This window comes from Dipodomys ordii, unplaced genomic scaffold (genome assembly GCF_000151885.1).
Source record: "Dipodomys ordii isolate 6190 unplaced genomic scaffold, Dord_2.0 Scaffold205, whole genome shotgun sequence".
NCBI classification, from domain to species: Eukaryota; Metazoa; Chordata; class Mammalia; order Rodentia; family Heteromyidae; genus Dipodomys; species Dipodomys ordii.
Genome location: NW_012267421.1, coordinates 1,640,875 through 1,667,897, shown reverse-complemented (window position 1 = coordinate 1,667,897; position 27,023 = coordinate 1,640,875). Strand labels below are relative to the sequence as shown.

General features: G+C 38.7%; 1 protein-coding gene across 5 annotated transcripts in view; it reads right to left on the bottom strand.

Moving 5' to 3' along the window:
* Positions 1-27,023, bottom strand: part of Bbs9 (Bardet-Biedl syndrome 9) — a 322,522-nt gene that overhangs the window by 239,292 nt on the left and 56,207 nt on the right. For all 5 annotated transcript variants that reach the window (XM_013035169.1, XM_013035167.1, XM_013035170.1 and 2 more), the window contains exons 6-9: positions 9,055-9,229; positions 4,252-4,336; positions 3,033-3,216; positions 2,298-2,427 (exon numbers count right to left, since the gene is read on the bottom strand). In XM_013035169.1, coding sequence (XP_012890623.1) covers positions 2,298-2,427; positions 3,033-3,216; positions 4,252-4,336; positions 9,055-9,229 — 574 coding nt within the window. The remainder of the gene's footprint in view (positions 1-2,297; positions 2,428-3,032; positions 3,217-4,251; positions 4,337-9,054; positions 9,230-27,023) is intronic.

The window sequence follows — 27,023 nt, the reverse complement described above, 5'->3', positions numbered from 1 at the left end:
TGCTTGGTAAGAAATGTACGCATTATCCTGCCCATGCAATTGTAACCCCTCTGTACAGTATGTTCACAAATAAAATTAAATTAAATTAAAATAAAGAAAGAAAGAAAGAAAGAAAAAAATTACACTAAAATCTCTTCAAAAATCATCTTAACCTTTTAAGGCATATTAAAAACAATAAACCCTTTAATTAAATAATTGGTATTTATTTTATGTATTGGTTTTGGAAAATACTACTGAAATTATCACATCTTACTGTTTGTAGTTAAGATGGAAAAAGCCGAGAAACAGGAAGGTCCTCTCATACATGTAAGGACCTAGAATACAATTTAATTTACCTAGAGTTCTACTACTTAGAATACACATTACCTTTAATGTAAGCATCATATGTGTACTATGTGGAACTTTTTTTTTTTTGGTTGGTGTGGAACTTGAATTCAGAGCCTGGCGCTTTCCCTGAGCTCTTTTGTTCAAGGCTAACAGCTCTACCACTTTGAGCCACAGCTCCACTTCTGGTTTTTCTGGTGGTTAATGGAAGCCTCACCAACTTTTCCTGCCTGGGCTGGCTTTGAACTGTGATCCTCAGATCTCAGCCACCAGAGTAGCTAGGATTATAGGCATGAGCCACTGGCACCCAACAAAAATTTAATTTTTTATTCTAGCTTCAGTTATTACTAGATCCTTAATCTATAAACTACATGTGGATTAGAAACTATAAATTAACAATACATATCTACTAAGAAGCCATATGTTTACACTTCTGAGTAAACAAAGTGCGCTGAAAGTCTCATATTTATGCAATGTGTACATATGCTATGTATATCAATGAAATACTCTCCAGAAGTCATTCTCTCCATCATTCTCATATGCCCAAAATACACAGAAACTATGTGACTTTTAAGATTAAAGACACTAGCTCCTGAAGAACATGGAGCAGAAGAGCCAAGATGGGCCACATACATACAGGTATAGGTCATTCTTCTTGTACCTGAGATGTCACTTGTTAGGCCAAAGAGAACAGCACTTGTATGGTCATACAGACTGTAGTAAGAATTGCTCCCTCAGAAGAAATCACCTGACCATACCCTGCTGACAAGAAATGACTCCTGTTCTAAACCCTGCTAAGTCAGTCTGATGCAGCATGCCAATAGTCGGTATAGTGGATTTGAGAACACCAGATAGTGAACATTGTAACAACCAATTTCAAATTGTTCAATTACTCTACAGATAAAAATTGACCAAGTGTAAGTGCACATCAATTCTACTTAAGACAATCCACTCTCACAAAACATAGGGATGTAACTTCTTTCAAAAATACAGTGTTTTCCAAACAGTTATTTCTTGTTTTACAACATGGCTTTAGATGACCCATTAGTACAAATATGAATGGCCCTTCAACAGTATTAGTATTGACCCCTTGGTGTCACTGAAGATATCATTGTATGTTCAATAAGATATTAAAATAAACAAAACTGAACAGATGAGGAAATCCATGGAGCTTTGGAGAAAGTTGTGTTTTTAGACACTAGCTGAGATTTTCAATTTGAGATGTTGAATAGTTTTTCAGGATCTTGCCATTATACCAATGACCTTGAAAAATCACTCACTGAGAAATGGTTTCCCCTTTCTCAGCTATTTGTCAAATTTTGTAAGTTTAATGCTAAATATAGATTTGATCTGTCATTTTAAAAAGTCCTATTAAACATCTAAACTACTTCAACACATGATCAGTAGCCAGTTACACATTGTAATAAAGTATGAAACAAGTTGAAACATTATGAACAATATAATACCCATATGTCCTACCAACAAATAATCTCTACCTAAGACACACAAATAAGAAATGAAACTAAATAGTGACACTAATTAAGGTATTCTTACATCCTCCTCTCTCTCTCTCTCAGAGGTCAGTCCTGGGGCTTTAACTCTGGGCTTGGGAGCTATCCCTCAGCTCTTCAGCTCAAGGCTAGCACTCTACACTTGAGCCATAGCACCACTTCCTGTTTTCTGAGTAGTTTATTGGAGATAAGAGTCTAATGGACTTTCCTGTTCCTGCCTGGCCTGGCTTTGGACCACGATCCTCAGATTTCATCCTTTTGAGTAGCTAGGATTATAGGCATGAGCCACTGGCACCGTGCAGTACTTCTCTCTTAACAAGTTATATTTTAAATTACTTCTGCTACTGACATTCACACTATAATTCATGTCATTTTTTTGTAAATTCACTTGACATTATTTCACAAGGCTTCTAGAGAATTCCTTGGCTAAGATCCTTTAATCTGTTAAAATCAACCACTTACTGAAATGAGCCAACTCTTACTGCCACAGGTACATGAGGGAGCTGAGTAGCCCACTTCAGTGTCACATCCTGATAAATCTGCAACATGCTACTATGGTTTCCAATCAAAGTATTGATCGTTCCTTCAGAAACTGTGGGTTGAAGACACAGAAAGTAAGAAAACAGGCAAGTGAAACTGTACATTATATCTCTTTAAGATGACTTATGACATTAACATCTTAATTTTAACACATACAGATTTTTAGGTAATAAAAATTATTTTTCAAAAAGAACTTTACAACTTCAAGCTATCCATAGCAAAAGGAAACAAGTCATTTTACAAATTTGAAAAGTTTAGATAACAACTAACATGTTTACTTTTCAACCAGAAAGTATAAATTTCATTAACATTTAATCTAATGACTTTCTAAGCCGTCTTATAAAGTCATTCTATCAGACATCACTGCTCTGTTCATAAGTGATGCTCACTCGGAAGCATGAACACCCAATTATGGAACAAATTAATACACGCTAAAGGCAAGTTCTACATGTCATTTTCTACAAAGCAAGGTAACTGACAGAACCAAATATATGTGTTCTATCAAACTTCTAGCACTGAAAGTTAAAATTTCCATTACTTGTTCAGTATAAAACTGTTTTCCTGGATGTTTAAAACATGTGCATGAGTTTGGCTTTCTCTAGTATGTCTAACATACCCTTGACATATGGAAAAGATAAAAGAAAACTCTCTGCACACCTGAGCAGTATGGTAAGAAACAACTTGGGCTACAGTCAAGCTTCTTCATGAAGCGAATCTGTCCATTATCCTTGAGGCAAAAGAGGTTCCTCTCACCAAGGACAAAAAGAGAAGATGCTGATGGACTGAAAGAGACAATGCATATATCCAGGGCTTGCTCTCCAATATTTAGAGTCCAATCCACCTGCAAAGCAAAACCCTAGGTTAACTTAGTAGCTAAGAACACAAAAGTTCGGTCCATCTTCATATTAAATGCAAATTAATTTAACTAGCTGCTTTAATCAAAACACAAAAGTAAATTTTCCTTTACTTCCTTTTTGAGTTCTGTTTGTTTTCTATCTTGGGATCTGGTATTTTATAGACCCCAGCAGGTTTTATACCATCTCTTACCAAATAGTATTAGGAATTCAGTGATTCAAAAATACTCATGAAAAAGACTTCTGCTTCTCTGAAAAACTTCTATAAGAAAATTGCTATTTGGGGAGGAAGCATCAAGCTAATTAGACAATAACTTATTTAGTTATAGAAAAATTACAGTTAGACCAGAATGAGAAGGAGTTGTGTGTTACTGAACAGCATGGTGATTATAGCTAACAGTAAGGTACTGTGTGCCCCAAAAGCTGGAAGAAAGGAAGGGCTTTAACTATTTTCATCATAAAAAAGGGTGAAAGTTTGAGAAGTTAATTTGCCTAACCTTATTTAAACATAAACAATGTGCACATATTTCAAAACATCACAAAGTATAGCATTAATATGAGATTTTATGCTTTCATTTATCAGTTAAACTTAATTTTCAAAAAGCTACTGTATTTACCTTGCAAGTTAAATTTAATCATCAGTAAATCATACAGCCAATATTAAATTTTGATATCATTGACATAATAGTACATACAAAACAGAAATGAATAAAACATATTTCTGATTTTCTTCCCAGGAATTTTTTTTTTTTTTGGCCAGTCCCAAGGCTTGAACTCAGGGCCTGAGCTCTGTCCCTGAGCTTCTTTTGCTCAAGAACAGCACTCTACCACTTGAGCCACAGCACCACTTTTCTGGTTTTTTCTCTTTATGTGGTACTGAGGAATTGAACCCAGGGTTTCATGCATGCTAGGCAAGCACTCTATCACTAAGCCACATTCCCAGCCCTTTTCCCAGGAATTCTTATTCTTAACAAACATGATTAGATAGGAAATTACTGAAATCATTTTAACAAAGGCCTTACAATTAGTCTTTTTCCAGAGCCAAGTTTTTGCTGCTCAGTCTCCTGCTTTTTATCTGCATCTGTTGCAAAAGCAAGTACTTGGTACCTGTACAAAACAGATGGAAAAGGGGTAAATAATTCTACAAAGTACAAATGTAGCCAGATGCCAGTGATTCATGCCTTAATCCTAGCTACTCAGGAAGCTGAGATCTGAGGATCGCAGTTTCTCTTCTCTTTGCAGACTCTTCTCTCCCATTAACTACCAAAAAGATGCAAGTGGATCTGAGTACTAGTCCTGAGTGACAATAGCTCTGAGAAAGTGCGCAGGCCCTGAGGTCTAGGTCCAGTGCTGGCACACAAAAAAAGCACAAATTAAACATATGAAGCATGTCATGGGTAAACATTATAAATAAATGGTCTCATGAGAGGGTGGACTAATAATCTTGGACTTCCCAACATCTAGAACTATAAGAAATAAACTGTATTTTAAAAATACCCAGCCTTGGATATTCAGTTCTAGTGTTACAAAATACACTAAGGCAAACAGCAACTCTAAAGCCATTTTATCTCAATCAAGAAAAAAAATACTGATTAAAAAAAGCTCTAATTTCATCAAGATGCTAGAATGAAATAAGATAGATTTTACCAGGCTGGCAGCTAATACCTGCAGCTCATTCCCTCTGTATGTAGCATGCAGAACAATGGAGAATCAAGTATCTGGACTTAAGCCCTTCCACATGTGTGATGTGGATTCAGATACAGCCAGTAGGCACAGCTCAGAGTACCTGTGCTCACAGACAGTAGGCACACATCCTGAGGAAGCTGGTGGCAGAAGCAAGGAGTTGTGTAGGAGATGTGCTTGTGATAGAAGTTCAGGAAGAGAAGGCTAAGTTTCAAAAGATGAGTAAAAATTTATCACACTGACACTGGCAACTCACACCTATAACGGTAGGCTAAGAAAGTGAAGATTGCAGTTCAAGGCACAAAAGTTCAAAAGATCCTTCTCAACCTATAGCTGAGCAAAGAAATAGTATACATCCGTAAGAGGGAAGGATTGTATGACCAGGACTGCCCAGGCCGACTGTTATTGCTAAGGGAAACAGAACATGGTGGCACACACCTGTAACCCAGCAATGAAGGGAAGCCTTAAAGTAGGTGATTATTGCTCACGTGCTTGCTCTGTCATGAAGCAAGACCCTGTCTTAAAAATAACCAGTGAAGCCGGGCACTGGTGGCTCACGCCTTTAATCCTAGCTACTCAGGAGGCTGAGATCTGAGGATCACGGTTCAAAGCCAGCCTGGGCAGGAAAGTCCGTGAGACTCTTATCTCCAATAAAAACCACTAGAAGGGCTGGGAAGGTGGCTCAGTGGTAGAGCGCTTGCCTTGCATGCATGAGGCCCTGAGTTCGATTCCTCAGCACCACATAAGCAAAAAGAAAAAGCCGGAAGTGGCACTATGGCTCAAGTGGTAGAGCACTAGCCTTGAGCTGAAGAGCTGAGGGACAGTGCCCAGGCCCAGAGTTCAGGCCCCACGACCGGAACCGCCCCCCCATAGAAACAAAAAGCACTAGAAAACCGGAAGTAGTGCTGTGGCTCAAGCAGTAGAGTGCTCGCCTTGAGCTGGAGTGCAGGGACAGCACCCAAGCCCAGAGTTCAAGCCCCATGACAGACAAAACAACAACAAAAACAGTGAAAGAGAGAGCTGGATATGTCTTAACAATAGGGTCTCAGCCTAGCAAGCACAAGGAACTGAGTTCAAACAACACCATTGAAAAAAAGAAGATGCTATACTGGTAAAGAAACAAGTAGCCTGTTGGCAAGGGCAACAGCACATGTGAAGGCATGTAGCCATAAAAGAGACATGAAAGGCCACAGGAGGGCTTGAGGTATGTGGGCAAGGAAGAGTGAGTCATGGGAAATGAGACAGAAAAGGTGGCAGGGAGAAGATCCCAGCCTGGTAAAAGCATACTAAAAAAACTCCAAAGGTGGCTACAGCAAAAGTCTCTTCATCATCTGAGTCTGACCTTCAAAATCTCAGCTTCCAAAAGGATCAAATATTAGACACTGCATTCCAACTTCTATCCAGCTCACTGTAACAGAGACAGTAACAGCCCCTCAAAGTGAGTCCTGCCTAGGTCTCACCTCAGGCAATTAGCTAACCATCAGGTGCTACCCTACCAAGGATGCTATGGATATTAATGAGATAGTTGCAAAATCCAAACCTCCCTGAGCTATTTGATGTTTCTTATGTAACTATAAATGTAACTGCAGTTATTATTTCATCTGAGGGTATGAGAGCCCCTAAAAGTGGCCTCGTTAACATCAAAATAGCAGGCAGAGACTCAGCCAAACTGACACCTGGTTTCCAAGGATGAACCATTTGTTTTTCTGGAAGACAACTCACAAGAGTATTTCATTACTTTAACACACCAGACAGTAAACTTAATGACAACAAACTCACAATTGCATGTATTTTAACCTCTTAATTGTGGCCAATAATCTAAACAAAAATATGGTCCCCAAACAAAACAATTTCAAGCAGACTTAGAAAGTTGAAATAAAGAATACACTTGGAATTTTTAATTACCACTCATATGAGTTCAGTGATAGAAACTGAAGAAAAAGCCTTCCTTTGGAGGCTGCTGTGCCAGCCAGTACAGAAAGACTTTGGGATAGGCCTGACACCTTCTCAGAACACAAACAGGGCACATCCAAAAGAGTATGGTGCTTTTGGATCCCTGGAGCACAGCAGTCAGACCCCAGCACAGAATTCAATGCCCTTCCACATAGAGCATAACATAGCAGCAAGGAGCTAAGATGTGCCCTGACTATAGGGCAGCAGCAAACCCTCTGATCAGTTATCTGCAAGTGAAACATAGTTGTCACCTCAGGGGGGTAGCAGGTGATTTTGAAACCCTGCTGTTTAACCTGAAGAACTTTACTGGAAGAGGACACCAGGGACAACTATTTCTGTAACAGCTCACAAGTTCTTCCTATTGCCAGGGACAATCACTTGCACTACAAGATGCCGAAACAAACAAAGCTTTCTTTATATGTTGTCAGTCCTCCAAATACTTCCTGCTGAACACCTGCTTTTAGTTCAAAGGCAAAAGTTCCAGGCTCCTCAGAGGCTACAAAATTCCTTCCATGTGGGCAATTACACTTGACCAGGAAGAAAAACCAAGAAGCAAGTATTATATATCAGAGAAAGCATGAAGCACCAAAAAACTTAAGGGAATTGCTGAACAGCTACTCTATGAATTAAGGAGGATGAGACACTATGCAGATGATCAAGGAAGAACTCAGGGAGCAAAGAGGCTTCCAGATAGAATCTTCATGTTCAAAGAAGGAAGAAAGGAAAAGCAGGTCAGACACAGGGGACAGGCTGAGAAAAAGTTGAGAAAGAGAAAAGTCTTTATCATAGATGGAAAATACATATATTTACTCAAGGCCAGAGCCTAAGGCCTGGTGAAAAACAGAACCTTCTTTTAAAATAGTCAACTAAAATGAACACCATAATTGCTTATTTTTAAAGCCTGTTACCTATTTAGCAAGGTACTAGGAGGCGATGCAGGTTCTGAGAGGTGGAAGCAGAGAGAGGGAAGAAAACAGTCACTGTAATATACTCCTAGGACCTTCCTATACTTGGTTCTCACTTAGAAGTAAGTCCCGCCTCTGCTCAAAGCCTCCTCAGTGCTGCAGACAAAGCTCTGCTGTAGCCTGAATATATATATATATATACACACACACATATGGGGGCTGAAATATATGCATGCATGCATGTATGTATGTATACATGTATATACACACAAACACACATACACACACAGAACATTGAATGCCGATACAGTCACTGCCTCACACCACAAGGCACTAGCTCTGGGACATCACAACTCCTTACAATACCAAAGTCTGCAGATGCTCTAATCCCTTGGAGGTAAACTATACACATCCCCCTGTGTGCTTTTTTATTCTTTGTAGTTCTGGGGATCAAACCCAGAGCCTTATACCTAATAGGCAAGTGCTCTACTAAGAAGCTGCATCCTAAACCCTCCTTAAAAAGTTTTTTTTTTTTTTGTCAGTCATGGGGCTTGAACTCTGGGCCTGAACGCTGCCCCTCAGTTCTTCAGCTCAAGGTGAGCACTCTACCACTTGAGCCACTGTGCCACTTCCAGTTTTCTGGGCGGTTTATTAGAGATAAGAGTCTCATGGACTTTCCTGCCTGGGCTGCCTTTGAACCGCGATCATCAGATGTCAGCCTCCTGAGTAGCTAGGATTACAGGCATGAGCCACTAGTGCCCAGCTTCTCCTTATATACTTTAAATAATCTCTACATTGTTTATAATTGCTAATACAATGTAAATGCACTTAATCTTTATAATGAACTTGTCAAAATGAACAATATTACCCTCTTTTAGAGCCAGGGTAAGGACAGTGATATGGTTTGAATATGAAATGTCCCCACAGTGCTAAATACCTGGTCCTCAGCTAGTGGAATCAACCTGAGAAGTTCCAAAAATTTTAGGAAGTGGGCCTGGTAGAAGGAAATAGGCCTCTCTACAAATACTGCTCCAATCCAATACTGCACATTGCCTTTCAGATATCTTACATACAAGGGTGATAAATTCAAGCATTTTCTATGTGGTAGCAATGTGCTTAATACTTACACTAAGGACAGCGAAAGTCATCCCAGTTATATTTTATCAAAGAAACCAGTCACTTTTTCTTTTGTAATAATATTCAAACTCTTTGTGGGAAATAATTAATCAGTACCAAACACATAAAAAAAAATCATGGCTGCAAAGGTTGAAGATACAGACTTACTTGTAACTTTCCACTTGCCGGCAGGAAGAAACAGTGATGAAGGAATCTGTTCGGGGACTATATACAAGAGGGCCAGGGAGCAGGAAACCAGGGAGAAACCTCCCAAAGGCAAAGCTTTCCTGCTCAAACACCATCAGCATCCCATCCACAGACTGGATGCAAATTAAGTCTCTACCTAAAATGAGAGGAAATGAGAGGAAATTAAATAATCTGTTCTTTTGGTGTTTTTGTTTGTTTTGCTGGTCCTGGGACTTACACTCTGGGCCTGGATGCTGTCCCTGAGCTCCTTTGCTCCAGGATAGCACTCCTTCACTTGAGCTACAGTGCCACTTCAAGCTTTTTCTGTGATTAACTGGAGATAAGAGTCTCATGGACTTTCCTGCCCAGGCCAGCTTCAAACTGCAATCCTCAGGTCTCAGCCTCGGACTAGCTAGGGCTACAGGTGTGAACCACTGGTGCCCAGCAACAATCTTAATTTATCACTATCCACCACAAATATGTCAATATTAATTTTCCCTATTAGACAACCCCATAGTATTTTAAAGTTTAAACTACAAACCAATGAAGCTAATGGGTTATTGATATTAATGCACATACATTTCAATTTTTATAACTTCAAGTACATTTACTTTTATTTGACCGCATTGATAAAATTTGGTCAATATGAGCACTGAGAACAATTATGACTTTTTATAATAAATCTTTTTTTCTAAATTCAAAATTTAAAACAATTCTTCATAGAACCACTTACCTTTGGGGGGGGAGGGTTGTGGGGCTTGAACTCTGGGCCTGGGCACTGTCCCTGAGCTCTTCAGCTCAAGGCTAGAGCTCTACCACTTATGCCAAAGCTCCACTTCCAGTCTTCTGGTGGTTAACTGGAGATGAGTCTCATAGACTTTCCTACCCGGGTTGGCTTTGAACCATGATCCTCAGATCTCAGCCTCCTGAGTAGCTAGGATTACAGGAATGAGCCACTGACACCCAGCTAGAACTACTTACCTTTATGTCAGTCTCATAGTTTAAAATGACTTAGACATCAAAGACAACAGACAGCACTGGGAGTGCAGCACAATGCACAAGGCTTAGATTCAGAACACACACACACACACACACACACACACACACACACGAGATCAAAAGGCCTTATCTTAGGTATTCATTTTGTACAACCCACATTGTTAAGAATGAAAAGTATCAATGTTAAGATCCCTGTCTTACAGACTGATTACAGCATGTCCTCTATCAGTACTGATACAGTTTATGAAATGTACTGACATAATGATAATTTCTATGATACCGTGTTCCCTAACCTGAGAAAGATATAGTTACTATCACATAACCAATCACACAGGGGAAAGCTGTACTGGAGAAAAATTAAGCCACTCTTTAAGGGAAAAGATCAATCTCCTAGTTGTTAGTCATCCCTAGCCCATATTTACTGTAGCAATGACAATATTATGCATCATATATTTCAATTTAAGGAGTAACTCTGCTTATAAAGAAATTAAATTGTATTTAAATAGATTATATTGTCATAGTTATATCTGATTAATGACAACCACATAGCTGGGCAATTTTCAAAGGAACACATATTGACTACAGACTTGTTTACAGAGGAAAAGAGACAATTTTTTGCTTATGAGTGCAACATACTTCAGCCCATCTTGACTGATAGAAGATGCTAATCAGGCTTAACTAGTATGAGTGGTATGTCAAATTAAATACTGTCTAATAAATGAACATTTAGTAAGCATATATCTGAACCATTCCCAGAGAGAGGGAATAAGGTAACAATACCTCCTAGAGGTTTAATCCAAGCTACAAGGTCTTTAAGTAAAATCATGGCAAACTTTTTATAAGTGGAAGATCCGGAGCAATGATTCCTATTTTAATGATAGTTCTAACCATTGTACTTTTTATAAACAAAAATCTACTTTAAAAAACTGCTATCCCTAGGAGCTTCAGCCCTCTCATTAGTTAAATGAGTGTATCTAAACAAGAGCTCCAAGGTTATCAATTCATCTTATGCTAAGGTACCAAGAATTATAATAGAGAAAGGATAAATGGGAAGCTGGGTACCCACATGCAAACAAGAAGAGAAAAGGGGAGGAAAGGGGCATTACTAAAAAAGGTATCTATGTGAAGGGGTGGATGGATATGCTAATTCACTTTATTATATGTCACATTGTACACATGGAAGGTATTCAATTATTATTTATTATACTTCAGTGGAGCTGGTGAAAAAGAAAGAGCTTCAAAGTCAGAGGTTGTCAGACTCCTTAAGATTAAAGAGAACATATAAGACACAATGAATTACATCATGAAATGAGGGTTTTCATTACCTGCTTACCCAGCCCAGAGGAAAACAGCAAATCAGAAAGGATGAAGACACTGCCAGCTGTGAGCAGTGACAACTAACGAATGGAAGTAACCAGATCATCTACAAGATATGTACCAAACAATTTTTTTAAAGGATAATCTGGATTCATTGTAGGAGCAATTATTAGACCTATATGCCTCAAAAAAAGAAATGTTATAAAAGACATGAGTTACTGTGTGGATTTACTATAGCTATTTACTATATATTATTCCCACCCACAGCCATTCTTTCTTGATACTAGTAGACACATGTCCATCCAAACTAAAGCCTGTGGTACTCTGTTATAGACTATAGCGCATGATGAGGCAGGAGCAGACATTATCTGAACATCTCTCAGGTACAGACACTGCTCTCCCTCTGACTCCATTATAATGGGGTACAGCAGGTGTCTTGGCCTCAGATGAAGTCACATATTGAGGAAAACATAGCATCTTTCCAGACCTGCACCACCTTATCTCCAGGTGATTAAATAGAACTGAAATAACCATCTTCCTTCTTTAAGCCTTCATTAAGTTTGGATATTTGTTACAGCAAACAAAACTTTTACTGTATTATATAATGCAGAACCTAACCTTTAATGTGTGATTGTGCTTGACTGGATGCTGGTACCAAAAATTAAGCAGATATGCAAGACATATTGGGACAAGTAGAGAAATTTGAATATGATTGCATTTTAGGTAACTTGGGGGAATAATTTCTTCACTGTGATAGCAGTACTGTAATAATGTAAGAGAAAATACAGGAAGATGTGTGTTAAAGTATTTATGGGTAAAGTGGTACTAAAGTCTGCAACTTGACCTTCAAATAATCCACCAAAGAGGTTATACTTGTATAACTATTAACTAGGTGTGAAAATATACGTATTCATGTTACTTTTTCTATTAACATTCTGTAGAAAAAATTACATGCTTAAATATATTTTTGTATATGAAACACTTATAGAATGACCTTGACGTATGGAAGAGGATATTACAGTAACCAAATATATTCCTGGTATCTATATTATTAAAGTCTGTGAGTTCACAAAAGTATTTGCCAACAAAAATACCAATAAAAGTTATATTCATTTCAACATGGAGTCTTTAGTCTCCCAAAGACCATGAAGTGGTCCTCAAAATATGGCCCTCAGATCAGCACCATCAGTAGCATCCAATGTGGCCCTCACACCATAATATCCACAAACCTCTCAGAAATGCTAATCTACCTCCACTGTATCAAAAAGTCTGGTGGGAAAGCCAAACAAATCAAAGGTTTAACAAGATACAGAGACTATTCAGACCCACTACTGACTCAGTTGGATAGGATAAAACTCTGGGCTTGAAGAAAACAAACCCCGGAGAAATCTAGCACCCTTTTTGTTTTTCCTTAGCAGCCCAGGCAAAAGTACTGAATACACCATGAAGTCCAGAGGCGGTGACTCTAGTCAGATAATCTTGATCTGACTCCAGTTCCAATTATCAGCCATAAGCTCAGGCTCAGGCTGAAGTCTCCTCATCTTCAAGACAGTGTATTCAGTACCTCACTAGGAGAATTAGAAATTAGTGTATGGAAACTAGGTCTGGCAGTGGCAAATACTTAATTGCATTATTATTTTTATAATTAGATTCACAGAACATACTAGATTAACACTTAACTGCTTACTATTTCTTACATACATTGTAATACATGGCTCCTTTTTAAAAAAAAATAAAAGACCTCTCGCTTTTATGCTCTAAGTAATATTTATTCAGTTCTTCCCAACCATCCATTCTGTCCTCCAATGCTAAGGCAAGCTACAAGACCCCATTCTAAGATTGAGGGGAAGCTCTGGCTTACACAAACTAAATCGTATCCCACTAGCCACAGTGGCAGAGCCAAGCAAGGGTTTAACAAGCTATAGAGACAAATCACAGCAAATGAGAAACCAAATCCCTAAGTTGAGCTCAACTTAAAAAAAAAAAGTTATACTTCCTGCACAGTAAGTTCTGGGATCACAGAGGCCACTTGACTTTTCTAAGGACATAGGTAAATGAGAGCCTCAGAAGGCACCGTTAGCACCTGGGCATCAAGCCACCCCTAAACTTCACAGGCAGTTATTTCTCATCAACATGGAAGCCACTTTGGGCTGGGTCTCTGACTCTGAATCAAACCTATCAACCATTTTTTTCTTCCGAGACAGGTCATGGGTTGAGATTTATGTCTTCCCTTCAGTTACCCTCTCCTGTGACCCCAAAGACTCCAACCTTACTGTCACTGGAGAACAAATCATCCACTGAAACATCCCATTTCCATGTCTCAAATTAACCCTTAACTCAAAAGCAGAAGCCCTACTTTACTCATCTGTGTAAATCCAGCAACTATAAAATAACTATAATATGGGAGATATATTAATAAATGTCTGTCGAGCTTAAGTGTTTCACACACTGAGTGTGAAGTATGTGAAAAATTATTTATCTCAATCTTGGCTACTGATGTTTAGAAACCTGTAGGGATCAACTCAAAACATTATTCAAAATTAATAAATAAGTCATTCAAATCACTGTTTAGAATTTCAGAACATGTCTCAGAATACATATCGAAGGCTCCCCTTACAGATAATGGGAACAGAAAGAATGGTCCAGAAAAGCCATGAAAATTTTGTGGATTTGATAGAACAGAGCCAGAAGCCTTCAAAAAAGTGAGCTCTGCTTCCTGTTTGCTATGTAAAGACATTCTTATCTATCTCCATAAAGAGAAGTTCTTCTACCAGACACAGTAGCTCATGCCCATAGCCTTAGCTACTCAGGACTGAGATCTGAAGATCACAGTTCAAAGTCAGCCCAGGTAGGAAAGCCACTGAGACTGTTACCTCCAATAACTACCAAAAAAGCTAGAAGCGGAGCTATGGTTCAAGTGGTAAAGCACTAGCCTTGAGCAAAGTAACTCAAGAACATCGCCCAGGCTGAGTTCAAGCTCCTGCACCAAAAAAAAAAAAAAAGTGATAGAATCGCAGAGCTATATCAATGACCTAGCCATGAACTATATACTCAACATCATCCTTACCACAAGCAATATTAACTAGTACTACCAAACAGAACACCTGTTATCCCTTTGTGCTAAACATTTAACCAGCATAATGACTATGATCTGCAGTAACTCATTTGTCAAAAAACTTTTAGTCTCATTTTACACATGAAATGACTAACTGAGCATGAATAATTTGTCTCATGTCAAAGAATTAGAAGGTGACAGAATTAATATTCAAATGAGATCTCTCCAGTCCTCAAATGCTTGGGAGGCAAAATTGATACCCATTTTGCCACAGAAAACTGGTGTTTAATTTCAGCAAACTTCCTAGGAAAGGTTTCATGATAAAAGTCGATGCATACCAGGCTGCAAAGAGATTAGAGATCAAAGCTAATAGCAGAAGGAATTCTGGGAGAGAAAAGAAACACATTAGCTCAAGATGTATACAGCCAATGGGGTGGTACACAACTATAATCCCAGTACTTGGCTAAGAAAGGAGGATTATAAGTTTGAGGCTAGCCTGGACTACATAATAAAACCTTGTCTTCAAAAGGGGGGGGGGAGAGGGAGGTGGAAAAGCAGGCTTTGACTGTTAGAATTGACCCTCAGGTCTATAGGTCAAGTTTTACCGCAGATCATGAAAACTAAAGGAAACAGATTGAAAACTAACATTTTAATGGTAATTCCTAAAAAATTATGCCTTAACGATAAAGGGAAAAAAGGTTTTGAGTACAAATAATTAAAGATTGAAGATTTCATCAGATGCTTACTCCATTAATCTTGAACACAAGAGAAAAATAAAATATGGTTTTAAATATTATTTGTAAGATCTGAAAAGGTCCTATTAAGACCACTCTGAAAGAATCCTGCAAATCACTATTTATTTCTTATTTTCAAAGGCAAAGAAAAAGTTTTGTGCCTAGTAGGGACAGAGGACCAAAGAGAAAAAGGTTATTGTGTCAGCCTCATGAAAAAAAAATTATTAAATAGTATTAAGTAGAATTTTTCATTTTCTGGTGTTAAAATATCATATAGTTAAAGCTTTAACATGATACATAAACCAGTAATCAACTACATGTGGAACTGACATCTTGATGAACAGTTTTCTCATCTAAATGATTGTCGATTCTGTAAAAGTATGTGAGGAGAGACTTTCCTTTTTTCCATTTAATGAACAGTTTTCTCATCTAAATGATTGTCGATTCTGTAAAAGTATGTGAGGAGAGACTTTCCTTTTTTCCATTTATTTATGTATTTATTTATATATGTCAGTTGTGAGGCCTTGAACTCAGGCCTGGGGCATCGCCCCTGAGTTCTTTTGCTCAAGTCTAGTGCTCTACCACTTTGAATCACAGCGCCACTTCCAGTTTTCAAGTGGTTAAATGGAAATAAGAGTCTCATGGGGACGTTTCTGCCTGGGCTGGCTTCTAACCTCAATCCTCAAGTCTCAACCTCCTGAGTAGCTAGGACTACAGGTTTGACCCACTAATGCCCAGCTTTTTTCCTTTTAGTTTTAAAAATATAGCTGCAGCCAGGCACCCGTGGTTCACATCTATAATTCTAGCTATTAGTGAGGCTGAGATCTGAGGATCGCAGTTCAAAGCCAGCCCAGGCAGGCAAGTCCATGAGACTCTTATTTCCAATGAACTACTCAAAAGAAGCTGGGAGTGGCTCTGTAACTCAAATGGTAGAGTGCTAGCCTTGAGCAAAAGAAGCTCAGGGACAGTTCCCAGGCCCTGAATTCCCACCTCCTCTCCCCCCTCCCCAAAAAAAGTAAATGTGCATATAACATACTTTGATTAAATTTAACCACTTTTGCTTCTCACACCTCCCTGCTTACTGTACTGGAACGTGAACTCAGTGCCTCACACTTACAATGCAGATTCTCTACTACTTGAGCCAGGCTTGCAGCCCTTTTTTGTATTGGGCCTGGGCTGTGATCTTCCTACTTGGGCTTCCTATGATGCTAGGGATAACAGATGCTTGCCACTGTGCTATTCTTGTAGCTGGATAACAGGCATGCACCACTGTGCCCAGCTATTTATTGAGATGGAATCTAACTTTTATGCCCAAGCTGGCTTTGAGCAGGGATACCAATCTCTGTCTCCCAAGTAGCTACGATTATAGGCTTGAGCCATCTTGCCAAGCTCTACTTTTGTTTCTTACCCCTCCCCAACTTTTTAAACAATTTTAACAGGTTCCATTATTCCATTTAAAAAAAAAACTTTTTTGTCAAGGTGATGTACAGAGGAGTTACAGTTACATAAGGTAGTGAGTACATTTCTTGTCTAACTTGTTACCCCTTCCCTCATTTTTCTCCCTTTCCCTTTCCTATCCCCCTACCAAGTTGTACAGATCATTTCCAACATATTGTCTTGTGAGTATCTCTGTTGCATAGGGTTCCCCTTTGCCTTGTGTCTCACCATTTTGTTGTTCCCCTTCCCTTCCCTAGTTCAGATAAACATATATACAATATCCAGGGTACTAAAATCAAATACAGTGACAACTGGGGTTATCGTAGGGGAAAACACACAGACAGACAGACACACACACACACACACACAGAAATTATGTAGTACATTGAGAACAACAACAACAAAGAAAAACCTCATGTCCATGTCTTGGAGTTCATTTTGCTTTACACTGTTGGTGGGAATGTAAACTTGTTCAGCCACTCTGGAAAGGAGTATGGAGGTTTCTCAAAGGACTACACATAGAGCTCTCCTATGACCCAGCAATCCCACTTCTGGACATTTACCCAAATGACCACAAAAAAGGCCACACTAAAACTACCAACACAACTATGTTTATTGCAGTATTACTAACCATAACTAAGATATGGAACCAACCCAGATGCCCCTCTGTAGATGAATGGATCAAGGAAATGTACACACACACACACACACACACACACACACACACACACACACACAATGGAATTATATGCTTCCATCAGAAAGAATGACATTGCCCCATTTGTAAGGAAATGGAAGGTCTTGGGAAAAAAATCATGTTAAGTGAAGTAAGCCAGATCCAAAGAAACATAGGTCCCATGTTCTCCCTTATTTGTAATAATTAGTATACATCTAGGATAATCTTAGCAGATGAGCAGAATAGCTCAATAGCTATATGTGACCATATAAGATGATGCTAAGCAAAAGTAACTCCATTATTCTATTTTCATACATGTGTATGTCCTTCTTTCCCACTGATTCTTCCCACCAAGACAGTCACCATTTTACATTGGGTCATTTTTTTTAACGTAGATCCAACATAAGAGAGAAAACATGGGCCATTTGTCTTTTTCAGTCTGGGATATGATGATATCCAGCTCTATCCACTTGCCTGCAAATGATGTTAATTTAATTTTTCTTTGTAACTCAGTACTACTCCATTGTGTATATATGCCACATTTTCTTTATCTGTTCAATGAGGTGATGGACACTGAGGCTGATTCACTAATTTAGCTATTGTAAATAGTGCTGCTCTACATACAGGTGTACAGGTGTCTGGGCTTCGGCTATCTACTTATGTTTCTTCATACAGGCCCATTAGTGGTAGACTGGGATCAGGAGTAGTTCTTGTTTTAGTTTCCTTAAGAACCTTCATACTGAGTTCCATAATGGCTGCACCAGGTTACATTCATACTAACAGTATGTAAGGATTCCTTCCCATATCTTCCCACACTGCATCTTCACAAAGCATTTATTCTTGCTGGTTTTCCTGATGATAGGCATTCAGGCTAGAGCAATATGGAATTTTAATGCTGTTTTGATTTGCCCTGCAAGGTTTTTTCTACCAAGCATTTTCCATCATTCATACTACAGCCACAAGGTTCCATTTTCCCCATTTCTCTACTTATGGAGTCTTTGAAGCAGAGCAGTGGAGTCGGATACATGAAAGAAGACTACCATTACCTAGCGTGCTACATGTTTTCCAAGTCTCTCTGGACTCATACTTCTTTTAGACACTGAGTAAAAATACAAGTGAAGAAATGCAAACGTGACCTGTGGCCAAGCATATATTGCAGTCCAGCGTTCAGCTGTCAAAAGGCAGACAGGAAATATCAAGAGACTAACACACAGAGAGGGAAGAGTGCAGAAGTCTGTGCAACTTCCTCTCTTTCACACACACATGAGAAACTTGTTGTAGATACAGAAAAACTGAAGCACTCACTCATTAATCTTTAGTGCAAACCTAACCCAAAAACAAGGAAACATGTTTTCTATGTGCAAAGACATAAAAATGTTCTCAGTAGGATTCTAGTAGATATTACCTTCAAAACAACTATGAATGGATTTCTAGAGCCTATAGGGTTATAAATTTACCATTAAACATCACTTTTTTACTTTATATTCAAATTATACAATAAACCTACCATCATTTGTAGATGTACACCGTTTACACTTCAAAGTAATAACTGGTAATTAGTTGAACAAAAAAAGCTAGCTTATTACACTTTTTTGTTTGAACATTCTACAAGTAATTTGTGCTTGATATCCAATTACATTTAAAGTTTAACCCTTAGCCATAAATAAATAAAATTTAAGGCCCTAAGTAAACACAGGAAATCAACAAATAGAATGCATGTGTCAAGCTAAATAGCTAATATTTTAAAATACATACCATGGAAAAATTACACAAATTCTCAACTACTATCCAAGTGTTACCTCAATAAATAACTTCATGAGACTAATTACTTTAGGACTCAGGAAAATAAAAGTTGGTTCTACATACTAATTCTTCTCCTGAACTTGTCTTTAGACATTTTAATGTGTCTCATATTAATAGGAAACTTTAATAGTTTTACAAAGACCACTACTGTGTATTTTGTCAAGCTATTTATCACAGCCTTAAACTGTGAACAAGGTTAATAACTTATTATAAACAAACTACAAGCATTCATTAAATTAGCATTATATGTGATGGATTCAGTATGAATGCTATGTTGGAGTTTAAAAGAGAGCTCCCTAAAGGTTATATTATCAAGTGGGAAAATAGAGGATATTATTTCTCAGATGTAATGATCATGAAAATTTTAAAGCCGGGCACTGGTGGCTCGCGCCTGTAATCCTAGCTACACAGGAGGCTGAGATCTGAGGATCGAGGTTCAAAGCCACTCAGGCAGGAAAGTCCGTGAAACTCTTATCTCCAATAAACCACCAGAAAACCGGAAGTGGCACTGTAGCTCAAGTGGTAGAATGCTGGTCTTGAGCTGAAGAGCTGAGGGACAGCACTCAAGCCCCATGACCAACCAAAGAAAAAAGAAAAAGAAAACAATTTCCAGCCTGGTGCCAGAGGCTCATACCTGATATAACCAAGTAACTTGCAGTTATTCAGGAGGCTGAGATCTGGGGATTGTGTTTCCAAGCCAGCCCGGTCAGAAAGTCCATGAGACTCTCATCTCCAATCAACACCAAAATTAGAGGTGGAGTTGTAGCTCAAATGGTAGAGAACTAGCCTTGAGCAAAACAGCTCAGAGACAGTGCACAGTTCAAACCAAAGGACAGAAACAAGCAAGCAAGCAAACAAACAAACAAAAAAGATTTCCACTCAACCAATATATGCTACAAAGACATAGTAGCTACCCTCAGAAAGTTCAGTGAGAGTTAACCAATTAATATAACAACAATGTAACAATGACTCTGAAATAATTTAAAGGACTGTGGGAGGGTGATTAACAATGTCTGCAATAATCAGGATAAGCTTAGCACAAAGATAATACTTAGGCCTCCAGGTTGTTTACCAAACAATCAAAAAAAAAAGAAAAGTCAGCTGGAAACCATGCACAAAGATGTGAGTCTGGAGGGTGTTGGGAGAAAGCAAAACAAGGGAAGGGAAACATGCTGATGAACACAACATGCTTATCAGCCCAGAAGGGAAATCTACAGCTCAAGAGACATAAAGATACATCTCAGCATCTTTATTTCAGCTCTGGGAGCTTATTAGCTTCCTCACAGGTGAAGCAGTATGATGCTGCTATTGTAAGAAGAAAATATAATGAAAATACACACTGCTTAGTACCTTAAACTCCCAGTAAGTTATGCTTTTTATTATATAATCACCTTCTCCTTACAGAACAAATTATGTTAAAAAAATAAGTAAATAAAAGTGAGGGGAGATTCTTCTCTATATTTCCCATCTCTGTTCATACCCTCATTACCTGGTTCTGTTTTTCACATATAATGATTGTAATTGCCCACACTTCTCTTCTTCTCTCTATTTATCTTCCCTTCATTCTCTGACTTCCTCTCCCTCCTGACAAAACACGTTTCAGCTTCCTAATATTTATTTTGTTAACCATTCTAAAAATAACATTGAAAAGCAAAAAAAAAAAGTGCATGCTTATGTGCCTGATCATACAAAATAATACTTATCGAAATGGACTTCAGGAAATGGAAACAAGAGGTTTTTTCCTTTTTTGCTGTTTTTATTTTCATTTTATCTTGTTTGTTCATTTATCTATCTTTGGAAGGGTAATGTGGGGCACAGAAATGGAGGGACAAAGGAGAACAAATACAGTAGTGGTACTCACAAGACACTACATTGAAAATGAACTATATAACTTGTGGGTGGGGACAGGAGGGAAAAACTGGGAAAGAGGGAGGAAAGGGTTGACACTATCCAAAAAGAAATGTACTCTTTACCTGACTTATCTAACTGAAGCCCCTCTGTACATCATCTTTTTATTAACAATAAAAAAAATCAGTTAAAGGGGAAACCTCTTAAGAAAAAAGGATTCAAAAAAAGGAGATAAGCACACTCAGAAACTCATCTGCTTTGCCAAGGCAAAGGATTTTTTGGGGGAGGGGAGCGGGGGTGGGGAGGAGGGGCGGGGCGGTCATGGCCCTTGTACTCTGGGCCTGGGTGCTGTCCCTGAGCTCTTGAGCTCAAGGCAAGTGCTCTACCACTTGAGCCTCAGTGCCACTTCCAGTTTTCTGGTGGTTAATTGGAGTTAAGAGTCTCACAGACTTTCCTGCTCAGGCTGGCTTTGAACCTTGATCCTCAGATCTCAGCCTCCTGAATAGCTAGGATCATAGGCATGAGCCACCAACACCCAGCAGCAAAAGATTTTTAAGACTTTAATAACTGAAAAACCTCTCAGAAGTTAGGTCTTTATAACCATTGGCTATTCAGGTGTATTCTCTCTCTCTCTCTCTCTCTCTCTCTCTCTCTCTCTCTCTCTCATCTGTCATGGGGTTTGAACTCTGGGCCTGAGCACTGTCCCTCAGCTCTTCAGTTCAAGGCCAGCACTCAACCACTTGAACCACAGTGCCACTTCTGGTTTTCTGGTGGTTAACTAGAAATAAGAGTGTCATGGACTTTCCTGACCAGGCTGGCTTTGAACCGCTCAGCCTCCTGAATAGCTAGAATTACAGGCATGAGCCACCAGTGCCCAGCTCAGATGTACTTTTCTTAAAACAGTAATTTCCCTACCATGATAATAAAATTATCTTAGGAAGTATATTGTGAGCTTGCCAAAAATACTAAATGGGAATAGGGAACAAGCTGCCTCTGACCCTGAACCCTCCCTGAGACATGCACATATGCCTGTTCCTCTCTTCCCTCCCTTCCTTTGCTCTCTTCTCCTTCCCTCCCCTACTCTGTCTCTTCTCTTTTCCTCTCTTCCCTCCTCTCCCTTCCTTTCCCCTCTCCTCTTCTATAGTCCACCCTTTTCCTCCCTAACCTCCCCCTTCCCTTACTTCCCTCCCTTCCTCTCCTCTCCTCTTCATTTCTCTCCCCTTCCCTCCCCAGACCCTCACCCTCCTTCCCCTGCCCTGCTCTTCTGTTCCATTACCCTATTCTCCCTCCTTCATATTTGAGGGTGATAATCCTCTCAGTAAAAAGTACAAAAAACAAGACAGATGATATCATAATGAAGAGTCCATGTATTTAGCATTCCTTTCTTCTCCTTCGTCCAAAGGAAAAATTTTTAAAGGATGAGTATAATGTTGAGCTTATTTTTTTTAAGTAACTAGTTTCAAAGTAAAATAAATTACACAGGCTAACAACAATCATGATAAGAAATTAAGAAAATGTTTCAAAAATGCTAAAATATACAAAAATTTAAAAGTATCCCTTTGTGAATATAAATATTTCTCATTTGAAATAAAATTAGTCACATAAAGTGACACAACTCTAAAAGCTAAATATTTGTTTACATAATATTAGAACTTTATGTCTTAAAACATTAGCATATCGAAAGGGGAACAAGTAAAATCCATGAATTAGTCAGAGATGTGGAAAAAATTAAAGCCAGGAAATTATCAGCCCAGGTTCATATGATTTTAAAAGGCAAATAAAAATGAATTAGAGATGTCAATACCACATATAAATATCCTGAACTGTCGATTCCTATCACAGAATCCATGTGCTTTGTAGTTTGTATATTAAATCCCTTTGGTTTCTTCTAAAGGAAGTAAATCATATCATAAATAAAGTCATAAATAAGAATATGCCACAATAATGTCTCATACACAGATGAAATCATGTTATCAGCACCCTAAAAAAGTTTTCACAAGTATGCCAGAGTTAAGTGAAAACTTCATAAAAAGAACATCAAAAGAGCACCTGTTAGTGTCCATTCATAGTTAGGAGTAGCTGCCTACCATGCAGTCAGTCATGCAGAAATTCTCTGGATAACTAATCCTGCCTAAATTGCACTATACTTTTGCTAGTCTAACTCTAATTCCCCTCACATTATTCTCCTATCTCAACCTCACAAAATCTTTCTACATACTCTCAGCCCCCAAGATCCAACACCACCCCTTCATGAAGCCTTCTCTAATTCCCTTTAGCATAATAAACTACCCTTCCCATTCTTTCCTAGTATACTGTGCACTGCTCGCTATTAGTACTGGTTGATTTTTCTCCTGATGATAGAGCTAAATTTAACTCAACTCTCTCCCATCCCTTATTTACAAAAAGTAACCATAAAATTGTTGAACACTTGGCTATTTTGCTTTCATTGTCTACCTTGCAGCACTGGACATAGTCTCTTCTATGTTGGTGATCCAAAAATACCTGCCCAGTTTTACACTTCTCTCAGGAAATGAACTACTAGATACCATGATGTCTTATGATCATCAAGAGATCTAGATGTTTGGTAACACATCACCATATTCAGATGACAACCCCTCCAGAGTTGGTATTATGTTCCATCCACCATGCCACCCCATTCCTCAAAGCATCTTTTATACGAAAGAGCTCAAAAAATTATTTCAGGTGAGGAGGTGAAGCTTAACAGAATGTTTGTCCAGCATGCACAAGGCACTGGGGTCAGATTGCTACCACCAGCAGCATGGAGGTGGACGTGGGGGGTTCTAACATGAGACATATATAAATAGGAAATCTTTCAACCATAAAGAATGAAGCATGGAATCCCTAAAGGACACCAAAGGAGTGAACAATCCTTAGATCCCTCAGTAATTCATAAAACTCTCACCTTTAGCTTTAGCAATTTTTAAGGAGTCTAGGTGTGCGTGTGTGAGGGGGGGGGAAGAAGAGGAAAGGGAAGAGAAGAGAAGGTCGGGGGGAGAGAAAATTTAGAGTACTCTCTAACTATTCTCAGAGCAAATAGTATCATAAAAACATGGGGAGGACACCAAATGCAGATAAAAGAGGAGTCAGTAGTAAAAAGAGCATTGATTTTGAAATCTGAAATGATAAAGTTTCAAATCCTGGCTTTGGCAAATCCTAGATATGAGACCATACACCATTTAGTTTCATTCTGTCTGTGTTTCCAAGTGTAAAATACATCTTATAAACTCTACTTCCTCTCGGGTTGTTGTGAAGACTGAAAAATAGAACATAAATTAACAACTCAGGACAATACCTGGGACATGGGATAAATGTCTGCCAGCTGAGTCCCAAACTTAGCACAGTTCATTAAGAAAGGATCAAATCAACTTCTCCAAGGACCTGCACTCTGCACTCATTCCTTAGGTATAGAAAGATAGAAAAGATCTCAAAGGGTGACCAGAAACATTTCGCATCTTTATTCAGTAAAAGGCTTGCTAAAGCAGTGACTCCCAAGCTCTTGAATTTCACTGACCTGTGAACTTTTAGAAACTACTCAGGAGCATAATAGTGTTGCCAGCCTTGTAAAGTGTCCAATCATAGTTGTTTTAAAAAAAACTCAGACTCTCTGTCTGCTTGCCTGCTTGCTTACTTACTCAATAAAGCCCTGCCAAGTTTTCTTACCAGTAAAAAAAAAAAAAAATACAGACTCTCATCACCAACATTTTCAAAAAAGCCAAATGCAGTTAGTAGGGACAAAAATAGAAGTATCAGCACTAAAGACATCCTTTTGCTAAACAAAATTTAGTTCAGCAAGTGAAAAAAACTACATTACCACATCAGCAATCAGTTTTTATTATCTCTAGACCACTAAAAAGGGCCAGCAATTGAGAAGTGCTACTATACACCAGCACTAGCCCCACAAAGAACTCCCCACACCATCACTTGGAAACCACTTGTACCAAGAACACAGAAACTAAGCACAGAAAGGTTTTCCTTCCAGGGACAAAGGAAAAACTGGGCCCAATCCTCCTTAGGCCTAGGTGAGGAAACAGCATTTTCCACACTATGCTGGCTCTGACCCAATCCTCCTCAGGCATAGGAGAGGAAACAGCATTTTCCACACCACTCTGGCTCTTTAAAACACTACCACAATCACAGGGTACCTGGAATCAATGAGTGAGGCCCAGGCTCCCTCTGCTGACAACCAAACAACCAAAACCCACCAAGCAGCAACTGACTTTTTTGTTTTACTCTCTGAGACAAAGTCTTTCTATGTAGCTCAGCCTCAAATTTGAGATCCTTCTGCCTCAGTTTTCCAAGTGCTGGGATTAGATGTACACTACTGCATCCAACCAGTAATTGATTTTTTTTTCCCAGTCCTGGGGCTTGAACTCAGGGCCTGGATACTGTCCCTGAGCTGCTTTTTTTGTCAAGGCTAGCACTCTACCACTTGAGCTACAATGCCACTTCCAGCTTTTTCTGTTTATGTGGTACTGAGGAATCGAACCCAGGGCTTCAGGTATGCTAGGCAAGTACTCTACCACTAAGCCACATTCACAGCCCTAGTAATTGACTTTTTTTTTTGCAGGGGGGGATCTTATATAATAATTTTATTCTTTTTTAAAATAATTTTTATTGAGATTGATTATATAAATTTCATAAATTTCACAGTATTGTGGGATAGTGATACTTAGTTAAAGTCACAAACACATTTTAACCTTCATCAGGCAAATAGTAATTGACTTTTTAAAACTCTTCCCAATTTTGATAAGATACTGCATAGGTTCCTATGGTTTTCTGCCAAAGACTCATTTTATTTGACACTTTAAAACTTTAGAACACTATTATATGAGATCTGAGTGTAAAGACATTAACAACTAGGTAACACTATTTTCATATTCCAATTAATCTTATTAATTAATTAATCCAATTAATCTAAACCAGTTTTCAAATATCTTGGTTCTACTCTGTGTTGTTAGGCTTAATCACAGCATTATACAAAGAGGAAATTAAACAAGGAATGTTACAAAATTAAAAGGTTATGAGCCGGGCGCTGGTGGCTCACGCCCGTAATCCTAACTACTCAGGAGGCTGAGATCTGAAGACTGCAGTTCAAAGCCAGCCCAGGCAGGAAAGTCTGTGAAAGTCTGTGCTGAGGAATCAAACCCAGGGCCTCATGCATGCAAGGCAGGTGCTCTACCACTGAGCCACCTTCCCAGCCACCGTGAAACTCTTATCTCCAATAAACCACCAGAAAACCGGAAGTGGCATTGTAGCTCAAGTGGTAGAGCACTAGCCTTGAGCTGAAGAGCTGAGGGACAGCGCCCAAGCCCAAATTTCAAGCCCCACGACTGACAAAAAAAAAAAAGAGGTTATGAATGCAAGGATAGTACAGTGAATGCACTGATGATATTGTCTTATGGAAATTTAAATTAATAGATCAAAATTAAAGACTTTATGCCACATACCAGTGGTTCATGCCTATAATAATACTCAGGAAGCTGAGATCTAAAAATAATGGTTCAAAGACAGCCCAGGCAAAGAAGTCTATGAGACTCTTATGTACAATTAATCACCAGAAAAGCCACAAGTGTAGCTGTGGCTCAAGTGGTAAAGTACAACTCTTGAGCAAAAAATGCTCAAGGACAGTGGTCAGGCCTTGAGTTCAAGGCCCAGGACCAGCATACACACACACACATACACACACACACACACATATATACACACACACACACAAATAATGACTTCAAAGTTAACAATATGAGGACTATTCTCATCTGACTGTGGGGAGGACTGATGCTCAGGAAGTTCTCCTGCCTGTACATACCAGGGCCCAAACTCATACCTTTATTTTCGAATCTCCACATTGTCTCTCAAACTGAATGTTATGCATACAGTCAATGCCTAATAATATCCTTTTTAATTCCAAATGAAATGTGGCCTGTCATCACAACTATATTTTCAATGTTCACAGTAACATCAGATTTAAGTACCAAGTATTAACTTTCACTGGGACAGAGAAAACCTGATAAAGTTACTGACTGAATTCAGTTAATTGCTTGAAAGGATCAAATTAAGCAAA